General features: G+C 41.6%; 1 protein-coding gene across 5 annotated transcripts in view; it reads right to left on the reverse strand.

Moving 5' to 3' along the window:
• cpeb4b (cytoplasmic polyadenylation element binding protein 4b) overlaps positions 1–15,098 on the reverse strand; it is a 37,423-nt gene extending 22,325 nt beyond the window's left edge. For 4 of the 5 annotated variants that reach the window (XM_078265245.1, XM_078265244.1, XM_078265243.1 and 1 more), the window contains exons 1-2: positions 14,675–15,098; positions 12,641–13,881 (exon numbers count right to left, since the gene is read on the reverse strand). In XM_078265245.1, coding sequence (XP_078121371.1) covers positions 12,641–13,834 — 1,194 coding nt within the window. In that variant the 5' untranslated portion in view covers positions 13,835–13,881; positions 14,675–15,098. The remainder of the gene's footprint in view (positions 1–12,640; positions 13,882–14,674) is intronic. The other variant, XM_078265242.1, reaches the window with a different exon arrangement.
• Between the last annotated feature and the right edge of the window lie 2,375 nt (positions 15,099–17,473).

Consider the following 17,473-nt stretch of genomic DNA (forward strand, 5'->3'; position numbering starts at 1 on the left):
AATAGGGTGAGTAAAACTAATATTTACATATAGGCCTATATATAGATCAGTCTCAGGTTGAAACTTGTAGTTCTGAAAGTTAAGTTGCACAACTTAAGGTAATGTTTATGTATGTTTAATGTAGGCCTTAGTGTGAGGTTGTTAATTGCATTTCAGAAAATGTTTTCTTTAAAAACAATGTAATATGGCACTTAATGTTTAGTTTTTTGAGAGATGATATTGTAAGCAATGTAGGCATAAAAATGTAGCTTTTTCCGAAAATTAAACCAAACTATTGTATATTATTGCTCTTCAATAAAACAAAAGTATTTTTTATCCTATTACTCGATTAATTGGTAGAATACTCGATTACGAAAATAATCGATAGCTGCAGCCCTAATTCAAACATAGCCTGAACAGCCGGGACCAAAGTAAGCTATTAATTAATAAGTTACAGACACTTTCCTAGTTATCCATGAAGGGTTTTTTAATTCAGTCTTGCTTTAGTTTGAACGTATTTCAAAGAAAAATACAAAAGACATGACATCAGTGTCAATTCATATTTCTTTCTACCTTGCTTTGAATACATGCAATACCGAGATATTGTGAGGATTCAAAAGCATGATGGTCTCTTAATTTAAGATTCTGACACTTTTGGCATTGGCATAAATAGCGAGAAGGACAAACAAAACAAATTAGCCATAGTTTCACATACGTGGAATTTCAAGTGATTCACTAATATATTCTGCAAACTGATGTAAAAACTAGAAACTAACTTAAACGGATGATATAATGATTATATAGGGTATTTCACACTGTTCCTTAAAGTCTCCTAATAGGGTATGTAACATTGGTTGGGCTGAAAATTGCCCAAATGCTATTTTATTAGGCCCTTAACTACCCTGTGAATATGGCTCTATTTGGAACAAGAGCTTTTATCCAAATATGGTATGCTCATGAATATTTAGATGAGCTGCGCGCTGATTGGTTTGAGACAGCAGGTCTCATATTTCAGACACTGCAAAGTTATACATTGTTTGTCGGGCTATTTCGTTATTAAATTCACTTCTGAGACTTTTTTAAGCGAGAAATCAATTATATAAAGTTCAAATGTGGGCCGTTTTACGAAAATTGATGGCTAATTGCAAATTTGGTAAGACGTGTCGGACTTTAGGAGCTCCACACAGTCTGACGAGAAAATGGCAACCTCCATACCCAGTGAAAGTCACCGTTTCTCGGTTACTGGACTACCAGGGCTCGGGGCTCCGCAGCTGCCTAGATATAACTAGAGTATATTTACAGTTTGAATTTCGTCACGCCACTTATATAACATCTACCCCAAGGTCTTATAAAGCTAACAATGGTGTCAGATTTCAATTTAATGCATTTTTGTGAACATTAGCAAAGGGATTTCGTTAGCTACTACTGTCCCTTCAATCCTATGGGTAAAGATCGCGGCTAGCTGCAGGCCCTGGAGCTCCATCAGGGCCTTGGCATTTTGTAGTCCAGTAACCCAGAAACGGTGACTTTGCGCGGGTATGGAGTGCCGCGGGCTTCCCTTCATGACGGAGATCCAGCTAGCTCACAGCGAGCCGGAGTCTATGAAGTAGGACACGCCGGGCGGCGAGGCAGCACCGGCCGCTGTCACGTAGCCTGCTGAGCTCCTGCTGAACTGTGACACACAGTCAGACAAAATTTGCAATTAGCCATCAATTTTCGTAAAACGGCCCATATTTGACCTCTAGATAGTTGATTTCTCGCATAAAAAAGTCTCAGAAGTGAATTTAGTAATTAAATAGCAGACCTCTGGAGATCTGCATGACCTAGCTAGATTCAGAAGACTAAGCTGACCTCAGGTCAGTGGTGTAGCCTATGCAAATGTTGGGGCGTGACAAAGACTAGGAGTTGAGATGTTGACGTCAACTTTTAGCTTTGTTGAGATTCGCCCGTTTTCAGCGACAGTTTCAAAATGTGAGATTTGCATAGTAAAGGGGTATCAATGGGATTTTGAGTTTCTATGCATGTCCTATTTACCCACCGAACTGTCGTTATTCAACTATGACAAGGTAAAATCGGTTTTGCATTTAAACTAAAATAAAAAGAAGCTGGATAAACATTTAAATAATTTACTTTAGTGTTTCTTTCTTCTGCTTGAATTTCAAGGCCTCTCATTTGGGTTTTTCTAGCCACCAAACCGGAACTCAACAAAAAAAAACTCAAGAGACATCTCTATATATATTATTTGCCATATTACAACCATTCCAATATGTATACAGAAAATATGTACACGCATCGAAAACATGTACACACACCCCCACACAAACATAGTGCGTTTCACTATCTTTGTGGTGACCCGTCACTGACATAATGCATTCCCTAGCCCCTTAGCCTAACCTTAACCATCACAACTAAATGCCTAACCTTAACCCTTACCATGACCTAATTCTAACCCTAATTCTACAACCAAGTTTTAACCCTCAAACAGCCTTTTAAAGTTGTGGGCTCCCGCATTTTGACCCCACAAAGCTGTCGGGATCCCACAAGTATACTGTATTCCCGGTTTTTGGCCCTCACGAATATAGTTAAACAAGCACACACACACACACACACACACACACACACACACACACACACACACACACACACACACACACACACACACACACACACAAAGTGCCATGCTGATAAGGCTTCTGTTTTGACTCCACCTCAATCAAACTAACTATACAGCCTCTGACAACAACTTTAACTGATAAACTCTTTTGGTTTTCCTTCTATCCAAAACAACCACAATTCAGGCAGACACTGCTGCTAAAGACATATTAATATCCTCCTTGTTTACATTTACAGCTGGTGCTAAATGTCTCCACAACATCACGCGATTGATTGTCTCATTCCTTCCTCTGACTCTTCCCCATTTCCCAGCCATTCTCCAATGCCACCTTAAAAGCAGAAATACCTTTAAAACTGTTTTTTATTTAAATGTGTCAGAGATCTCACACTGCATAGAGCCAATGACTCTTCTGTCTATAAGTTGTTCAATAAACTGTACATCATGACTCAAATGTTTAGTCATGAGTATTTTTATTTTTCTTAACTGTCTGGTCAGGACTGAAATAAACTTTTTTTTTCCCTTTCTGCATCATATCCATTGTATCAGCCACTTGGTTATTTTATTATTATTATTATTATTATTTATTAAGTACTTCTGTGGAAAAAAAGAATAATGACATACTTAATATAAATTGTAGAAACCATTAACTATTTAATGACAGTATTTGCAGAGATATCCCAACAATACTCTAACCTAGGCATTAGCATTTCATGTTTGTGTGGTATTTGCAAAACACACACACACATGAGCAATTTAACACCAGAGTAACACTATTTAACACAGGGACAAGGAGGAGAACCTCCCTTAACTATAACCATACAAGCTTGTAAAATAGCAATGCCTGAATACATCTCTTGAGCTTAGTTTTTGCTACGAAATGTATATCTGCAAAACATCCGCTTAGCGTTGACTGAGGCTGACAAGATGCTGACAGACCAATCGGGAAACTGAGTTTATTTGATGATGACATGACTCACAGCCTCTTGAAACTTACGAAACTTGTGAACAGTAAGGCGTTATAGATAGGGTTGGGTACCGTTTGGATTTTTACGATTCCGATGCCGAACCGGTTGCCGAATTTTAAAAGAAAATTTGGGGAGGCTGTCCCGCCTCCCCCGCCTCCCCCACCACCAGGCTACAGGGTCTTGTCCTGAACAATAGACTAGCAGAGCAAGTGTAATATTTTTTACTAGTGATCACGTTCAGTGAATGGTTAATATGCTTTTACGTCCGTTTTGGTGAGCCCAGAGGGAAAATATGGCATTTTAAAAGTAGCCTACATTTACGATAGCTAGCTAACGGTAGACTACAGAGAAAGTTTGATATTTTTACGTTCGTTTCGGAGCGTGTACAAAAAGCCGTCTATCAGCAGTGATTGTAGAGTGTATGTAGGAGAATAGCGCGGACACGCGCTTCACACCGCGAGCGGGCACGTGCGCCACTCGGCAGAAAAGGGAGAAAGAAAAAAAGAGTCTGCCGCTGTCTGGAGCGACAGAGGGAAAATATTTCAGTCGGAACCGAAATGAGGAACCGAAATTCGCGTTCTAATCCGGTCCGTTTGCATAGGAACCGGATCCATAGTGGAACCGGGTTTCGGTACCCAACCCTAGTTATAGATAATAAAGCTTCACTCTGCAACAGCATGGCTTATTTGTCGTCTACCCTAAACTTAAGTTGATGCATACTTTAAGAGAAAAATCCAGACATTTCCAGACCAGCCACTATTGTTTGCCAGTTTAAAATGAATAAGCAAGTGTAGCAACAGTTTGAATTGAGGTCTGACTGAGGTCTATTGTGCAGCCTACTTGACATCCCAATACAAATAAAGCCTGAGTGTGAAAGCCTGTTTATTAAAGTAAGCTATAAGTCAAAATGAAATCTACAATCCTGACAAAATAATACATAACAGAATTTGCAATATGTCAAATTGACCACCCCTGAAAAGTCTGAAACCTCCTGACATCAACACTGCGTGATCAGCTCTGCCCTTGACCTGACTGATAATGGACCGGCCTTGCACAACAAGAATTACCCAACACGCCTGTCAACCTGTAAGTAACCAATCTGTATAGTCAATCACTCTCCATTCACCACATTGTCTTTCCAACAAATAGGCATTCATCTATGCATAACCTCTGTACGCATTTGTCCAGCAACCAGGTCAAACCCACGTTACAAAAATTAGGCCAATGTCTGTGGAGAATGGTCTGAAAGCAAAACCACCTTGGGAAGAAAAGTTCATATCATACCGTGTTGCATCATGAACTCAACACGGGTGAAATGCTTAAGGGTTCAGAAAAACAGACCTGAGTCTGTGAACTACATAACCAAAGGTCGGGGCAGGCAGGCAGGCAGGGAGCACACTTTTTTTATCTACTGTGGCTCCCAAAATCTAATAGCTACTTTTATTATCTGATCAGTCAAAGAGCGTGGTTGTATGTCTGGCACACACTGGCTGATGAAACAGCCAAAAATCCCCAGCTGTAGCCAAAATTTTACCAGCATTTTGGCTGATGTAGATGTGTAGATTTCCCACATTGACAGAGGGAACATACTAACACAGGGATGACATGGTAGAAGAATACACCCAGTGCACACTCTCTCCCTCAAAACAAATATCAACACAGGGATATAGGCCAGACTAGGTCTACTATTTTCTCATATCCGCCTCAGTACCTTGTGTGGACTTAGGCTATTGCTTAAGGTCAAATAAACCAAACAATCAAAGGCAAGAGAGGCAGAAACAAGTGAAGGACTGGTTACTGTGGGAAGTACACCACTAGTGGGTATATCTGAGCATAGGCAAGCACATAAACACATTAGACAAATACGGACATGTTTAACATGAGTGCAAGAATTCTGGGATCTGCTGCATTTTTAGAGGTTATAGTATTGTTGGTGTATACTATGATTTCATCGGGTGTCATTCTTCTAAAATCGTACCATCTCCTTGGTACGGTTATACTTTGGCTGATGTAGTACTGCAAGGTAATCCTATTATGTTGTTTAGAAGAATAGGAATTCATTTTGTGGCCGAGATGGAAGTATGGTGGGCATGAGGCCTGGCTGGTGCTCTGCAGTTGCTAGGCATTAGCCTGGAGAGGTGCAGAGAGTGATTAATCATCAGATTCATGCATCCTTCTGTCTGTCAACAACTGGCCAGCTGACCACCAAAGTACTCATCACACACACACACACACACCCACAGATAATTATTTGTGGGCAACAGTGAAATGTAGCTCAGTATACGTGGGTAAGCAGAAAAAACACAATCACCATGTCCCAATCTAGTTAAAGCTAAATGGATTAAAAATGGCGAGACACAGTGACACCCCTTTTTTACAGTGGCCATCAATAAAAACCTGCATGATGGATCGATTTACATTAGACAGCATGGCAAAGTGCATCTACCAAGCCCTGTTACCATTTTTGAATATTTGACCCTGGATCAACAATTGATCTAAAAGTACTGGGATTAACAAGTAAGGAATGCATCATCAAATTTGGAATCATCACTTTGAAAAGAGGCAGTGTGTGCTCAGCTGATCAGAGAATGTGCATTGTGGGAGGCATGAACTCAAAACTGGGCTTATTAGATTCAATTACCATGACCTATTATAGGTTCATTTATCTGTGTTTATAACCAAACATTCTAGTCAATATAAAGTACACACATTGGGTCTGTTTGAATTAGTTTCTACCTATAAGGGGTAAGACCTATGTGTTTTCATAGCTCATCTGAAACACCTGACAAAATAGTACTGTGATCATTTGGTCCAATGCAACTTAGCCAATGCTACCTGAACTCTGAAGAATACTAGCTGCAAAGATTTGTCGATTAGTTGATCGACAGACAATAAATCAGCTGTTGATAATTGATTTATCATGCCAAAAATATGATGTTTCCAGCTTCTCAAATGGGAGGATTTGCTGAGTGTCTTTGTCTTCACATTATTTTAAACTGAATACATTTGGATTTTCAACTGCTGGTCCGAAAAACAATACATTTTGATGACATTAACTTGGGCTCTAGGAAATTGTGGCGAGAGTTTTTCATTATTTTCTGATGTTTTATGGACTAAACGATTCACCAACAAAATAATTTTGTCAGATTAAAAAGGTAAATGGCCGGACAAAGCGCTTTACAATTTGTACCAAGACCTAGCCAGTTGGCCTGCTTGTTGCTTGTTTCACATGCCCATAGTCATCTCCAACAGCTGCCACAAATCAACGATAGATGATGGTATTGGGCATTTGTTTAACTGTAGAGTGAAAAAAAACGTGAAATAACAAAGTGGATCAGATTGCTTGTAATGTACACAGCCTCTCAACTCTAGACATGTTTTAATCTTAACCACCACAAAACAGACAGGACAACCTCCAACAGATTTTGATGACATATAGGGAAGTAAAAAATTATTAAATACAGCAAGCTGTGGGTGATTAACTCCAACATTAATCTTCCATGTCACCTGCCTGTTAATTAAAAATGGAAGTTGAGGGAGGGTGGAAACGGGAACAAGGTAAAAGACATAATAAAAATGTGGGCGCAGTAGGATTTTTAAGTTTTTAAGAGGCAAGAGATTATTACACCATCCACCTCACATTCATTTGTGGGAAAGCTGATGTTTTTTCCCTTATTTTTTGTGCATCTAATCACATGCCCAAGACAACATGGAGAGAGAGGAAGCCCAAAGCAATGAAGGGAAGGGGAAAATAGCAGATGAAAGAAAGGGGATGATGGAGAGAAGGAAAGTGAGTAGTGAGGTAAGGCAGAGTAAAAAGAGAAGAAAGGAAGGCAGGCAGGAAAGGGAAGCAGGTTGAGCTTTTGATGCTTGCGATTATGTTTCTTCCTGGGTCAAAGTATTTCAAAGGCCTGCTATGACATTAAATACCCCCAACTGTCAAAAACAACCTATTACCCAGTGTTGGCTGAAAGGTAGGTGTGTGTGTGTGTGTGTGTGTGTGTGTGTGTGTGTGTGTGTGTGTGTGGGGGGGATGTAACAGGAGTGATGGAGGCAGGGGTTCCAGCAGTATTTGCACTGCTTGGGGATTTAACTGAACTGACTCCTTTATTATATGCAATGAGCTAGGCTAAATGCAATATGACACTTCCGCATAGACTCCACTTTCTCTTCTTCCTTTGTTAAGACACATGTGCAGAAGACATAGGCCAGGGACTAATTAGGGCTCATGCACTCATGGGCATGAGCACATACACTCACACACAAGCTTTCTTTTTCCCCGTTTCAGAGCATCTGTCAAGGGTGTGAGAAGGGCACAATGAGGCTGTATGAGCAGCAGAGTTATGTGCTTGCCAGCAAAGCTCAGGCCGCTCATTAGTCTAAAAAACATTTCTCTCATTTAACACCAATGTCACAAGGACCAGAGGTAATGGCTGAAACCTCAGGCCTCTACAGTTTGATGGCTCTGAGTGTCTGTTTGTAGACGTGCAATGCTAGAGAATTTACGTGCACACATCGTGAATAAGAAAAGGAAGGCTACCTGAAAAGATTGAAGCTTTTTGCTTCAAAGTAAACCCAGGCACTGACAATCACTACATGATTTCTAATACTTGCCTAAAAACTGTCATATTGATTAGATTGCCTTTCAAACAATCAGAGGTAAAAAAAAAAAAAAAGAAGCAGAATGCTCAAGTCAGACAACAGGTGTTTAACATTTGTTTCCACTGCAGGCCTGAAGAGCTAGTTTAATAATGTACCGTCATACTGTGTAACAGCACTGTGTACAAGGCTGCAGTATATCTAAGCTACACAAACAGTGAGTAGGGAGCGGTAACCAACAGTTACCCAGGTAGCTTACTGAGCCAATATCCTGTCCTGGCTTGCTCGCCTTCAGGCCCTGCAGGTCTTGGTCTGGTCACAGGCCAAATTTACCAATCTGAATGAGCCCAGTACACCTGGCACAGCAGCAGACCTCTGACCGTGAATTTCACAGGTGAGGAGGAATTAGGGAGGTAGACAAGAAAGAACATTTGCATGGGTGATTTGGTTTCCTCCCACAATCCAAAGAGGTTAGGTGAATTGGCGACATAGGTATGTATTATGAGTGTGAATGGTTGTCTGTCTCTATGTGATAGCCCTGTGATTGACTGGTGACATGTCAAAAGTGTACCCTGCCTCTCGCCAAATGTCAGTTGGGATTGGCTCCAGTTTCGCCACAATATCAAGGATAAGCAGGTATAGCTAATGGCTGGATGGATGGATGGATGGAAAGGAAGAAAAGCACGAGAGACGAAAAAGAAAAGCAAGGAAGGCTTTCGTGGCCTTTAAAAAGTACAAATTTGTGGCCTGAGGCTAGTTACTAGCTGACCAGTGTATTAGCAGTTAGCAGCAGTGTGCCTGGCCTGGAGCCCATCCCAAATACTAAAGCTGCTCTAATACAGCAGTGGCCCTGCCTGCTGCAGCAACAGCCACAGTACATTTTCTCCCCCTGTACACCATTTTGGATAAAATATCCACCTAACGGCATATGACCTTGCTCTCAAACTGCATCTACAAATTTCCTCATATACACACACAAATAAATGTCATGGCCTAAGGCAATTACAAGACAATGCCAAACTCCATGAAAGTGGACAGAGAGAGGGATCTTTGCTATAGCAGCTAGCTTTTGTAACATACCTCACCAGTGACATATCACTGTTTTAATGTGTGTTCCTATCTACTGAATAGCATCTAACTGCAAATGTTACCGAAGTGCAGCAACTATCTGCTATGTCTCTGTAGAGCTGTGTGTTACAATCACATCTAATCCAAAAGTGTACAGATAAACTGACACTTTGATGAACAAACTTTGATTGTACAGAGGCAGAAAAAAAATGTGAATTCTAAAGCTAATGCCACTCATCCTTCATCTGTTTTGTCAGTGCTAAAATGGAGACAGTTGGAGAGGGCTTTTAGGGAAACCGTGTGACAACAGTTCCTCATGGGGTCCGTTTAGTTCAGAGTTACAGGAGCTACTGTATTTCAATTACCAAACCCGGGGGTGCCTTGTGTAAGGCAACATGTCGTCAGTCATCTGAAAAGTGCATGATCTCGACAAGTCCGACAAGTACAGTTTTTTTTTTTTTTTTAAGCAAAACAAAGCTATTGGTCTAACGGTTTTCGTTATTGCAATACTTCAGCAAAGGTAATAAAATGGAAGTGAATGTAAATGAAATGGCCTACAGATCTTAAAGACTGAAGTACACTGAGGAGGCCTCTGACGAATAAACTTGACACTTGGTTGCCTGTGTAATAATTTAACAGGAGTTTCTATATTGCAGGCTTCAACGTTGCAACATGAGTTATCATTTGATATATGTCACACAGAGAGACAATGCTTACTGTCACAGTCACCAGTATCGTCCATTGGCTCTCAAAATATAATCTTATATCACCTCAGATCTACCAATTACAAGCCCAATCACTTTTAAATGTTAAGTGTCAATATACATCTTCATTTTTTTGTAACCTAGACTTATATTATTAATTCCTTGTTCTTTGTAAATTGGTTATACTTACATAATCTCACACACACACACACACACACACACACACACACACACACACACACACACACACACACACACACACACACACACACACACACACACACACACACACACACTGCCCTTGCAGTATCAAGAGGGCAGAAGGACAATGCTACTTTGGCTGATCTGATTCAGCTGCAATGAAGAGCTACATACTGCGGCTAAAGTAATGCTAGCTTTAGTTTAAATCTGACATGTGGACGTAACAGGAGAACTGTCCACTGCTCAAAATGGACGCAGATTTACATTTAGATTGAAAGAGAATTTGCTAACAGACCTAGGTTCTTTTTTTATGCAGCATCTACAACCATTTACTGTCGCTAATTAAGTTGTGAATATTCATTGAAATGTGCTGCCTGTAGGAGTCAATTTTACCTCAATATACCATACTATTAACAAGATTAGGCCCTAATGATTTGGAATAGACCAAATATGAACCTGTCCCCATGACTACCTACAGTAATTAGGCTGTAAGCTGATGGTAAATATCTACATTTTCAGCAAAAATACACAAGACATGTCAATACAACAACCTGACTGTTTGGCCTGAGGTGCTCTGTGAGTCATTAATTGCAAGTAGAGATAGGGAAATACCTGGGAAGGTCATGGCAAGCAACACTTTCTAAATTGAGTTAATTTGCTTGTTTTGGAGATTTTTGGTTCATTCCTGAAAAAAAAAATTGTCTTAATAAAAATAGAGATTATGACGTAGATTTGCCCAATAGATGGGCATGGCCAGGAAATGAAGTAGCCCCTCACTGGTGATCTCTAAGGCCAATTAGTAATGCTGTTCGGCTATTGACATACAGCTGAAACAACACAGGCAAGCAATTATTCAGACAATTTAAGACTGTCTATTCCATCCAAGATGACATTGGGAACCAATGGCAATCAAGTACCTATGACTGACCAGAAGTTAATTTGATAAAACCTTCCTCTCTTCACTCCCGCCTCCTTGTAATGACCGACACAATCAATCATGAGCTAGATCAATAAAATTAATTTATCTCCATGCTCCCTTTACCGCTCTACATCAGTCCTATCAGCTGTTTTCTACATGTGATTACACAATTATTCAAGCCATCTTCATTGTGAGTGGACCCGGCTATCAAAATTACACTATGAATAGGCTGGCATTTTGAAAACGAGTTGCTAGGCTATGGCAGCCACGACCTGGGTGATTAATAAAGCGGTAATCCTGAAAAATCATTGGGCATTAGGCTTGGGTCATAAATCCACAGTATAGCTTTTTTTTCTAGCCAGAATAAAATAAATCCCACGATGATGTCTTCTTCACTGGTGTATCTAGATTTTTCTTTACATCCTAGTCTCTGACATTTTTGGTCATCCATTCCTATGATCGTTCTCCTCGCACCCTCTCTTGCTTTCCCCATTGCTAACTCCCTCTTCCTATCTTTTTTTTTTATTTTTTTTATCTCCATCCATGATGCCTCCCCCACTCCCCACACCCCCACTACTCACTCCAACCCCCCAGCTCGTATACGTGTCACACACCACTGCAGTGACAGAGCCACATTAGTCATCATCAGGGACTTCCACATACAGCTGTGGAAGTACAGAGCCCAACGACTGCTTTCTAAACTAACACGATACCAAATGTATCATGTAAATTCATATCTTCCCCCCATGTCTAAAAATAGCAGCTTTACCACATATTGTAATAAAATCAACAGCTAACATGAATGACACATTGATGTTTAATCATTCAGGCAGCAAGCGGCTACTGCTGAAAAATATTCACACAGAATTAGGGATGCACCGATACCGATACCAGTACTTGGGTGTCGGTCCGATACTGCGTTCATGTCGTACTCGTAAAACTACCCCGATACAACCGCACCCGATACCACTTTATGGCAAAGTGACATTAGCCTAAATAGATGGATAAATATAATGTTTTGCGTTACGTTTTAACATGTGTTTACTACTATTTGCCAGGCAGCCTGCTTTCCTTTACTTCCGGTTTCTTCTTCTCTACTACTTCTTGCTCATTCACAGATTATTTTGTCTGTACGCCCTCTGGTGTTTTGGAGAGTACTACAACTAACAATGCGCTGAGCATAAACATCTACGGCGGTGCGAGTATACCCGCGCCTAAGCTCTCGTCTTGTTAGTTGAGCAGGTAGTCGAGTAATGTCAGCAGTTTGGATATATTTTACATTTATGTGAAATGGGCGGCAGTGCCATGTTTGTTTAGGAAAACACAAAGTTGAAAGTTAACATGTCAGCAACAGCATCAAGTTGGATATTTACTTTGTTACAGTCAGAAAGTGAAGAACATCTGAAGAAAATAAAACATTGTTAGAACTGTAATAGTATTATTAAGTACTCATATCGGTATTTGGTATCGGCAAGTACCCAAATGTAAGTACTTGTACCACTGTAAAAAAGTGGTATCGGTGCATCCCTACACAGAATAGCATGCCAGAATTATTGCTAAATCATACAATGAGACTATCACAGGAACTGACCTGAAAGGGGAAGATGTTATCACTGCGGCCGACTCCATCATCCATCCAGGACTTGGGGTTGAAGCCTGCGGGACTGTTTCGAGGGTACTTCTGGGATGCCACATGGTTGTTAGGGAAGGTCTTCTTCAGTGGAGAGATAGAGTTGATGGGGGTCATCCCACCATTCAGCCCTCGGCGATAATCTCTGCCCTGAGACCCTCCCCAGCCACCGCCACCACTACCATAGCCTCCTCCGGGACTCCAGGAGGTGGAGGAGCCAGGGGAGGGAGAGGGGCTCTGGTAGCTGGCTGGACCCCAAGGGGACGGGGGTTTGTTCAGGCTGTTGGACAAATGCGGCAACTGGCTGAAAGCCGGATTCCTGTGCGGAAAGGGCGGTGGAGGGTGTGGTGAGGCCGGGGAGCGCCGATGCTGCTGGTGCTGGTTGTGGGGATGTTGGAAATGGGGGTGTGGTGGGGGAGCCGGGTGGTGCTGGGACAAGGCTGCCGCTGGTCCAATCTGGGGGGAGAAGTTCCCGCCAAACCCTGGACTGACATGGTGTGAGAAGTTCTGGAACAGCAGGGGCCCATTGTTGGCTGAGGCCGCGTTGAAGAAGCTGACGTCCTCATTGATGATGGTTGATGGCGCTGGCGGAATGGCAGCTGACCAGTTGTTGAAGCCAGTAAGTGATGACGAGGTTGTACTGGATTGGACCTGGCCAGTTCCCCCAAGACCAGACGTCTCCTGGTAATCAAAGCCTGTCAAGACAGGAGACTCAAGACGTAACTGCTTCTCTTTTCCGTTACTTCCTTCAGATGTGCCGTTGTCTGTCTTGGCTTCATCTGACCGGGCTTTTTCCAGTTCTGAAATGATCCCACCACCACTCCCACCATCCTGGTGACTCCCAGGGGACAACTGCTGCTGCTGCTTTTCTTGCGTTTCTTGCATTTCCTGTTGCTGCTGTGCTTTGGGCTTCTCTGGCCCCCCCAGGATTTCGTCTTGCACGCTGTTGTGGGTGGCAGAGGCAGGGAAGAGCCAGGGAGAGCCTCCCGTGGTGCCATTCCCTGCGGCTGTGGTGCTGTTTATGAAAGCAGCAGGGCTCTGCGACACATTTTGGTGGTGGTGTGGGGGCTGCAGATGCGGGTGGATTCGGACCGGGAATGCAGACTTGTTGCCAGTGTTGTTTTGAACTAGGACTCCAAACCCGTAATCCCCCATTTGTTTTCTGCCCCCACACACAAATGCTATCCCGTGATCGTTTGGTCCTATTGAGAGAAGAGCACACAGGATGGCATGCACTGAGTTAGCAGTCAGCCCCTCTCATTCCACTATAGATCAAGGGATTTAGAAACAACTAAGTGATGGCTATAGACATTTTCTAGTGACATAAAAGATCTTTCTTTCTGTTGGGTCTGTTTTACACCCTCAGAGGATTCCTAGACATATGATAATCACACAAGACTGTCATGAATGAGCTCATTCTTTTACAGAACAATCTACCCTTATTACTCTGAGCAGTTGAAAAAACCAACCAGTTAACATTACATCTTTAGCTAATTATAACCCCGTGACGTTGCCAGCTTGTAGCTAAGTCTTCAGCTGAGCTGCTGGCAGACACTGCCGTGTCGAGCCGACACAATCTCCATTTGGAGACGTTTTCCTAACACAAACCAGCTGACAGACAACAAATTACCCGCACTATAACATTAAAGAGATCCACGCTCTACAAAATATCAATGAATTTTGAGAATATTAACAATAAACCGTCATAACGTTCTGAGGAAAAACACTCGACCTTGTTTGACAGCTGTCAGGAGTCTGTGGAGTCCAACCTCAAAATGTATCAGACATAAGTCATACAATGTATAGTGTCAGACATTATTGCTCGTTATTAAATTGTTACACGTCAAGTAACCGTCGATAGTGAAGCGGTTTATATAAACTAACAGATTAGACATTTCCATCCGTTGCTAACGTTAGCTATCTAGCTATCAACCGTTAGCATAAATGCTAGCTAGCTGGACAGCCTGAATACAGGCGAATAAAATGTCTTTTCACCTTCTGATCCCCACCTTCGACCTCGGCGATGTCTTTGTCGAGATCCTTTCCTCGGTTTGAAAGCAAGGTGTCCTTGAAAAGATGAGTGCGTCAGACAAAGCTTTTACAGAGGTTATTTGAGAGCTGGCTCGTACAGTGCAGTTGGTCAGCTTTTTTCTCCCTTCTCCTGACGTGTCCTGCCTGCTCAATGACACAGCTCTCTATCTGCTGCTTCTAATCTGGACGGTGTAATCAAAGAGCGTTGTTAACGTGGCAATGAGTGAAATATATCCGGCCGCTGTTCTTTCACAAGCCTTATTCGATCGGTTTCATTGTTCGTTTGATTTTCAGTATATTTTCTCGCTAAATGTCTTTCCTACAGAGCCAGCCGATTCCTGTGTGCTTCTTTGGGCTGCCCCTCTATCCTGAAACCGACCGTGGCCGAATGACAGCGAGAGATCAGCCGAGACACACTTCCGCTTGTAGCACCACCCTTTCCACCGTGACCACGCCTTCCGAGGGCCACACCTCGGTATGTGATTGGCCGGACGACCGGCAGCCTCGCCTAATTTCTACAACATTTCAAGGCCATGCACCAATAATACATCCATGCCATCCATAAGTACTGCCCACTGAAAAAAGGAGTAAAAAAAAATCCTCCCAGCACGGTCCTGTCCTTTCACGATGCAGCCGATATCAGGTCGTGAGAAAACTGAGATACCCGCCCCCCCCTCGAAAGGATGACAGTGCCTCCGAAAAAGAGCATCCTTGGCCCAAGCATTTTGATCTCATGCTCCATTGTAAATATGGAAATTAAACAGAAAAGGTGTGGTATCATTTCAGGAGCTGTTTTTGTTATCGCTTCTTCTAGGGTAACCCAATTTTGATTAATACATATATAAATTCCATATCCCATATATTCTACTTTTATGATGCCTGTAATGTTCAGTTTGTGTGGACACTGTCACATAGTTTTTAATTTAATTAATTTTTTTTTATCATCTGAGTCATAGTAAGTGGTGGTGTTGTACTGCTCCACTGTGGAGACCATAACCCTCTTTCATGTCAGTAAATACAAAGGACAAAATATTAGAAACACCTCTCAATATAACACAAAGCTACACCTGTGGGGTTACAGGCTATAACATTATTAAAATCCTTATCTCCTTGAAAACCATATGTGCATAATATTCATTTGTCACATGAAGCATCAAACTACATTATATCGCATGGATTTATGACATGCCAACATTGTCCTACAAGTGAATTTCTCAAGTGAAATGGTGTTCCATGTAGGATGAATGTATGAAATATGTTTCATATGTGATACATTTACATTTATTTTTATATATCTTCAGGCTGTTGTTTGTGTTAGCTTGTGTAGGTTTTTAATTGTTTTTAATTGTTCTTTGATGTTTTATGTAAAGCACTTTGAATTGCCTTGTTGCTGAAATGTGCCATAAAGACTGAACTGTTCCTTTAAATAATCTACCCCTGAAGGGCCTCCTCTTGTATTTAAAAACTATACACATTGCAACTATTCCCTGCACGCATGCACAGTATTCTGATATTATTAGTTTTAATCTTAATCTCTTCCAGTTTCAGTACCGTATACACACTATGTTCGGCTGTGGCCCACTACCCATGTGCATGTGTCTTCTTCTCTCTACACCGCCAGATGTCTGACCATCCAACCCTTTTTCCCTCATCACCCGCCCACACCATTTCCCATGTCTCTTTATCTCCCTCTCTGTCCTCCTCTGTGTCCTTCTCTCCTGTACGGTCATTATCACCTCGAGGTCATCAAACAGCTTTGAATCTGTCATTCTCTCTGACCCTCAACTGGCAGTGTTACATGCAGCCGCAAATGGCTATCTAATAAATCTGTCACTTCAAGCCCAGCTGGGAGAGAGTGATAAATTAGAGAATCCGTAATGTTCTGCATTATTAAGTGTGTACAGAAAGGATGAGCAGGCAATGGGAGGTCGGTGATGGCAGGTATTGGCAGGGTAAGGCAGTGACCGGCTTAAAGTAATCCGATTAAAAAATAGATTACAGATGTCTGATAGTAATACTATTCACATTTAGCTTGCAAACCGGTGCGAGCTGTGCAAACGCCCTCACATGCAATAGGCTTTGAAGGCCTCAAATGTGAATTTGAGTCATATATTTAGACAGTTATAAGTTGATAAATATTTTTAAATGCAAGCTCTTCACGTACCTAAAAGAGAAGACACATGTCAAACTTTCCATACTTTTACTCTTCACCGAGACCATCCCCTTAACCAAAGCAGAAATTGTTGAATTTAGAGTGAAACATATTCCGTCCTCTCTCAAATAATATAATTAGTCTTTTGATTGTCTAATAACAATGACATAATAATGCAGCAGCTATCGTCCAAAATAGATAATTTCCCTGCATGGCTTTTTAATCAATGTAATAGGTCCAACACTATATGTGCAGTACAGCAGCTCTAGCCAACACTGCATTTCCATTTCTATTATATATTGTTATTTCTATCTGTGACCTCCATTTCCTTTCTTCATTTTCTAATGTCTGTTGTGTTCCACAAACGAAAGTGTTCAAGTGAAATCTTAATCATATGCTAGAAGGCGAGAATCAGCAGGAGAAAGGCGTAATGTTTGATAGTCTTAAGTGTTCCATCTTTACAGTATCTCTTGCATAGTAGGGCAGAGTATCCTTCTCACAATGGGGTGGATGTTTAGGCAGAGTACTCTGTACAGTTAAAGGGTTTCTAAGACAGAATAACCAGTCTTACAGGCCCCACTTTGAAGACAACACCCTCTCCTTCTCCTTTC

This window comes from Sander vitreus, chromosome 13, assembly GCF_031162955.1.
Source record: "Sander vitreus isolate 19-12246 chromosome 13, sanVit1, whole genome shotgun sequence".
In the NCBI taxonomy this organism is placed as follows: domain Eukaryota; kingdom Metazoa; phylum Chordata; class Actinopteri; order Perciformes; family Percidae; genus Sander; species Sander vitreus.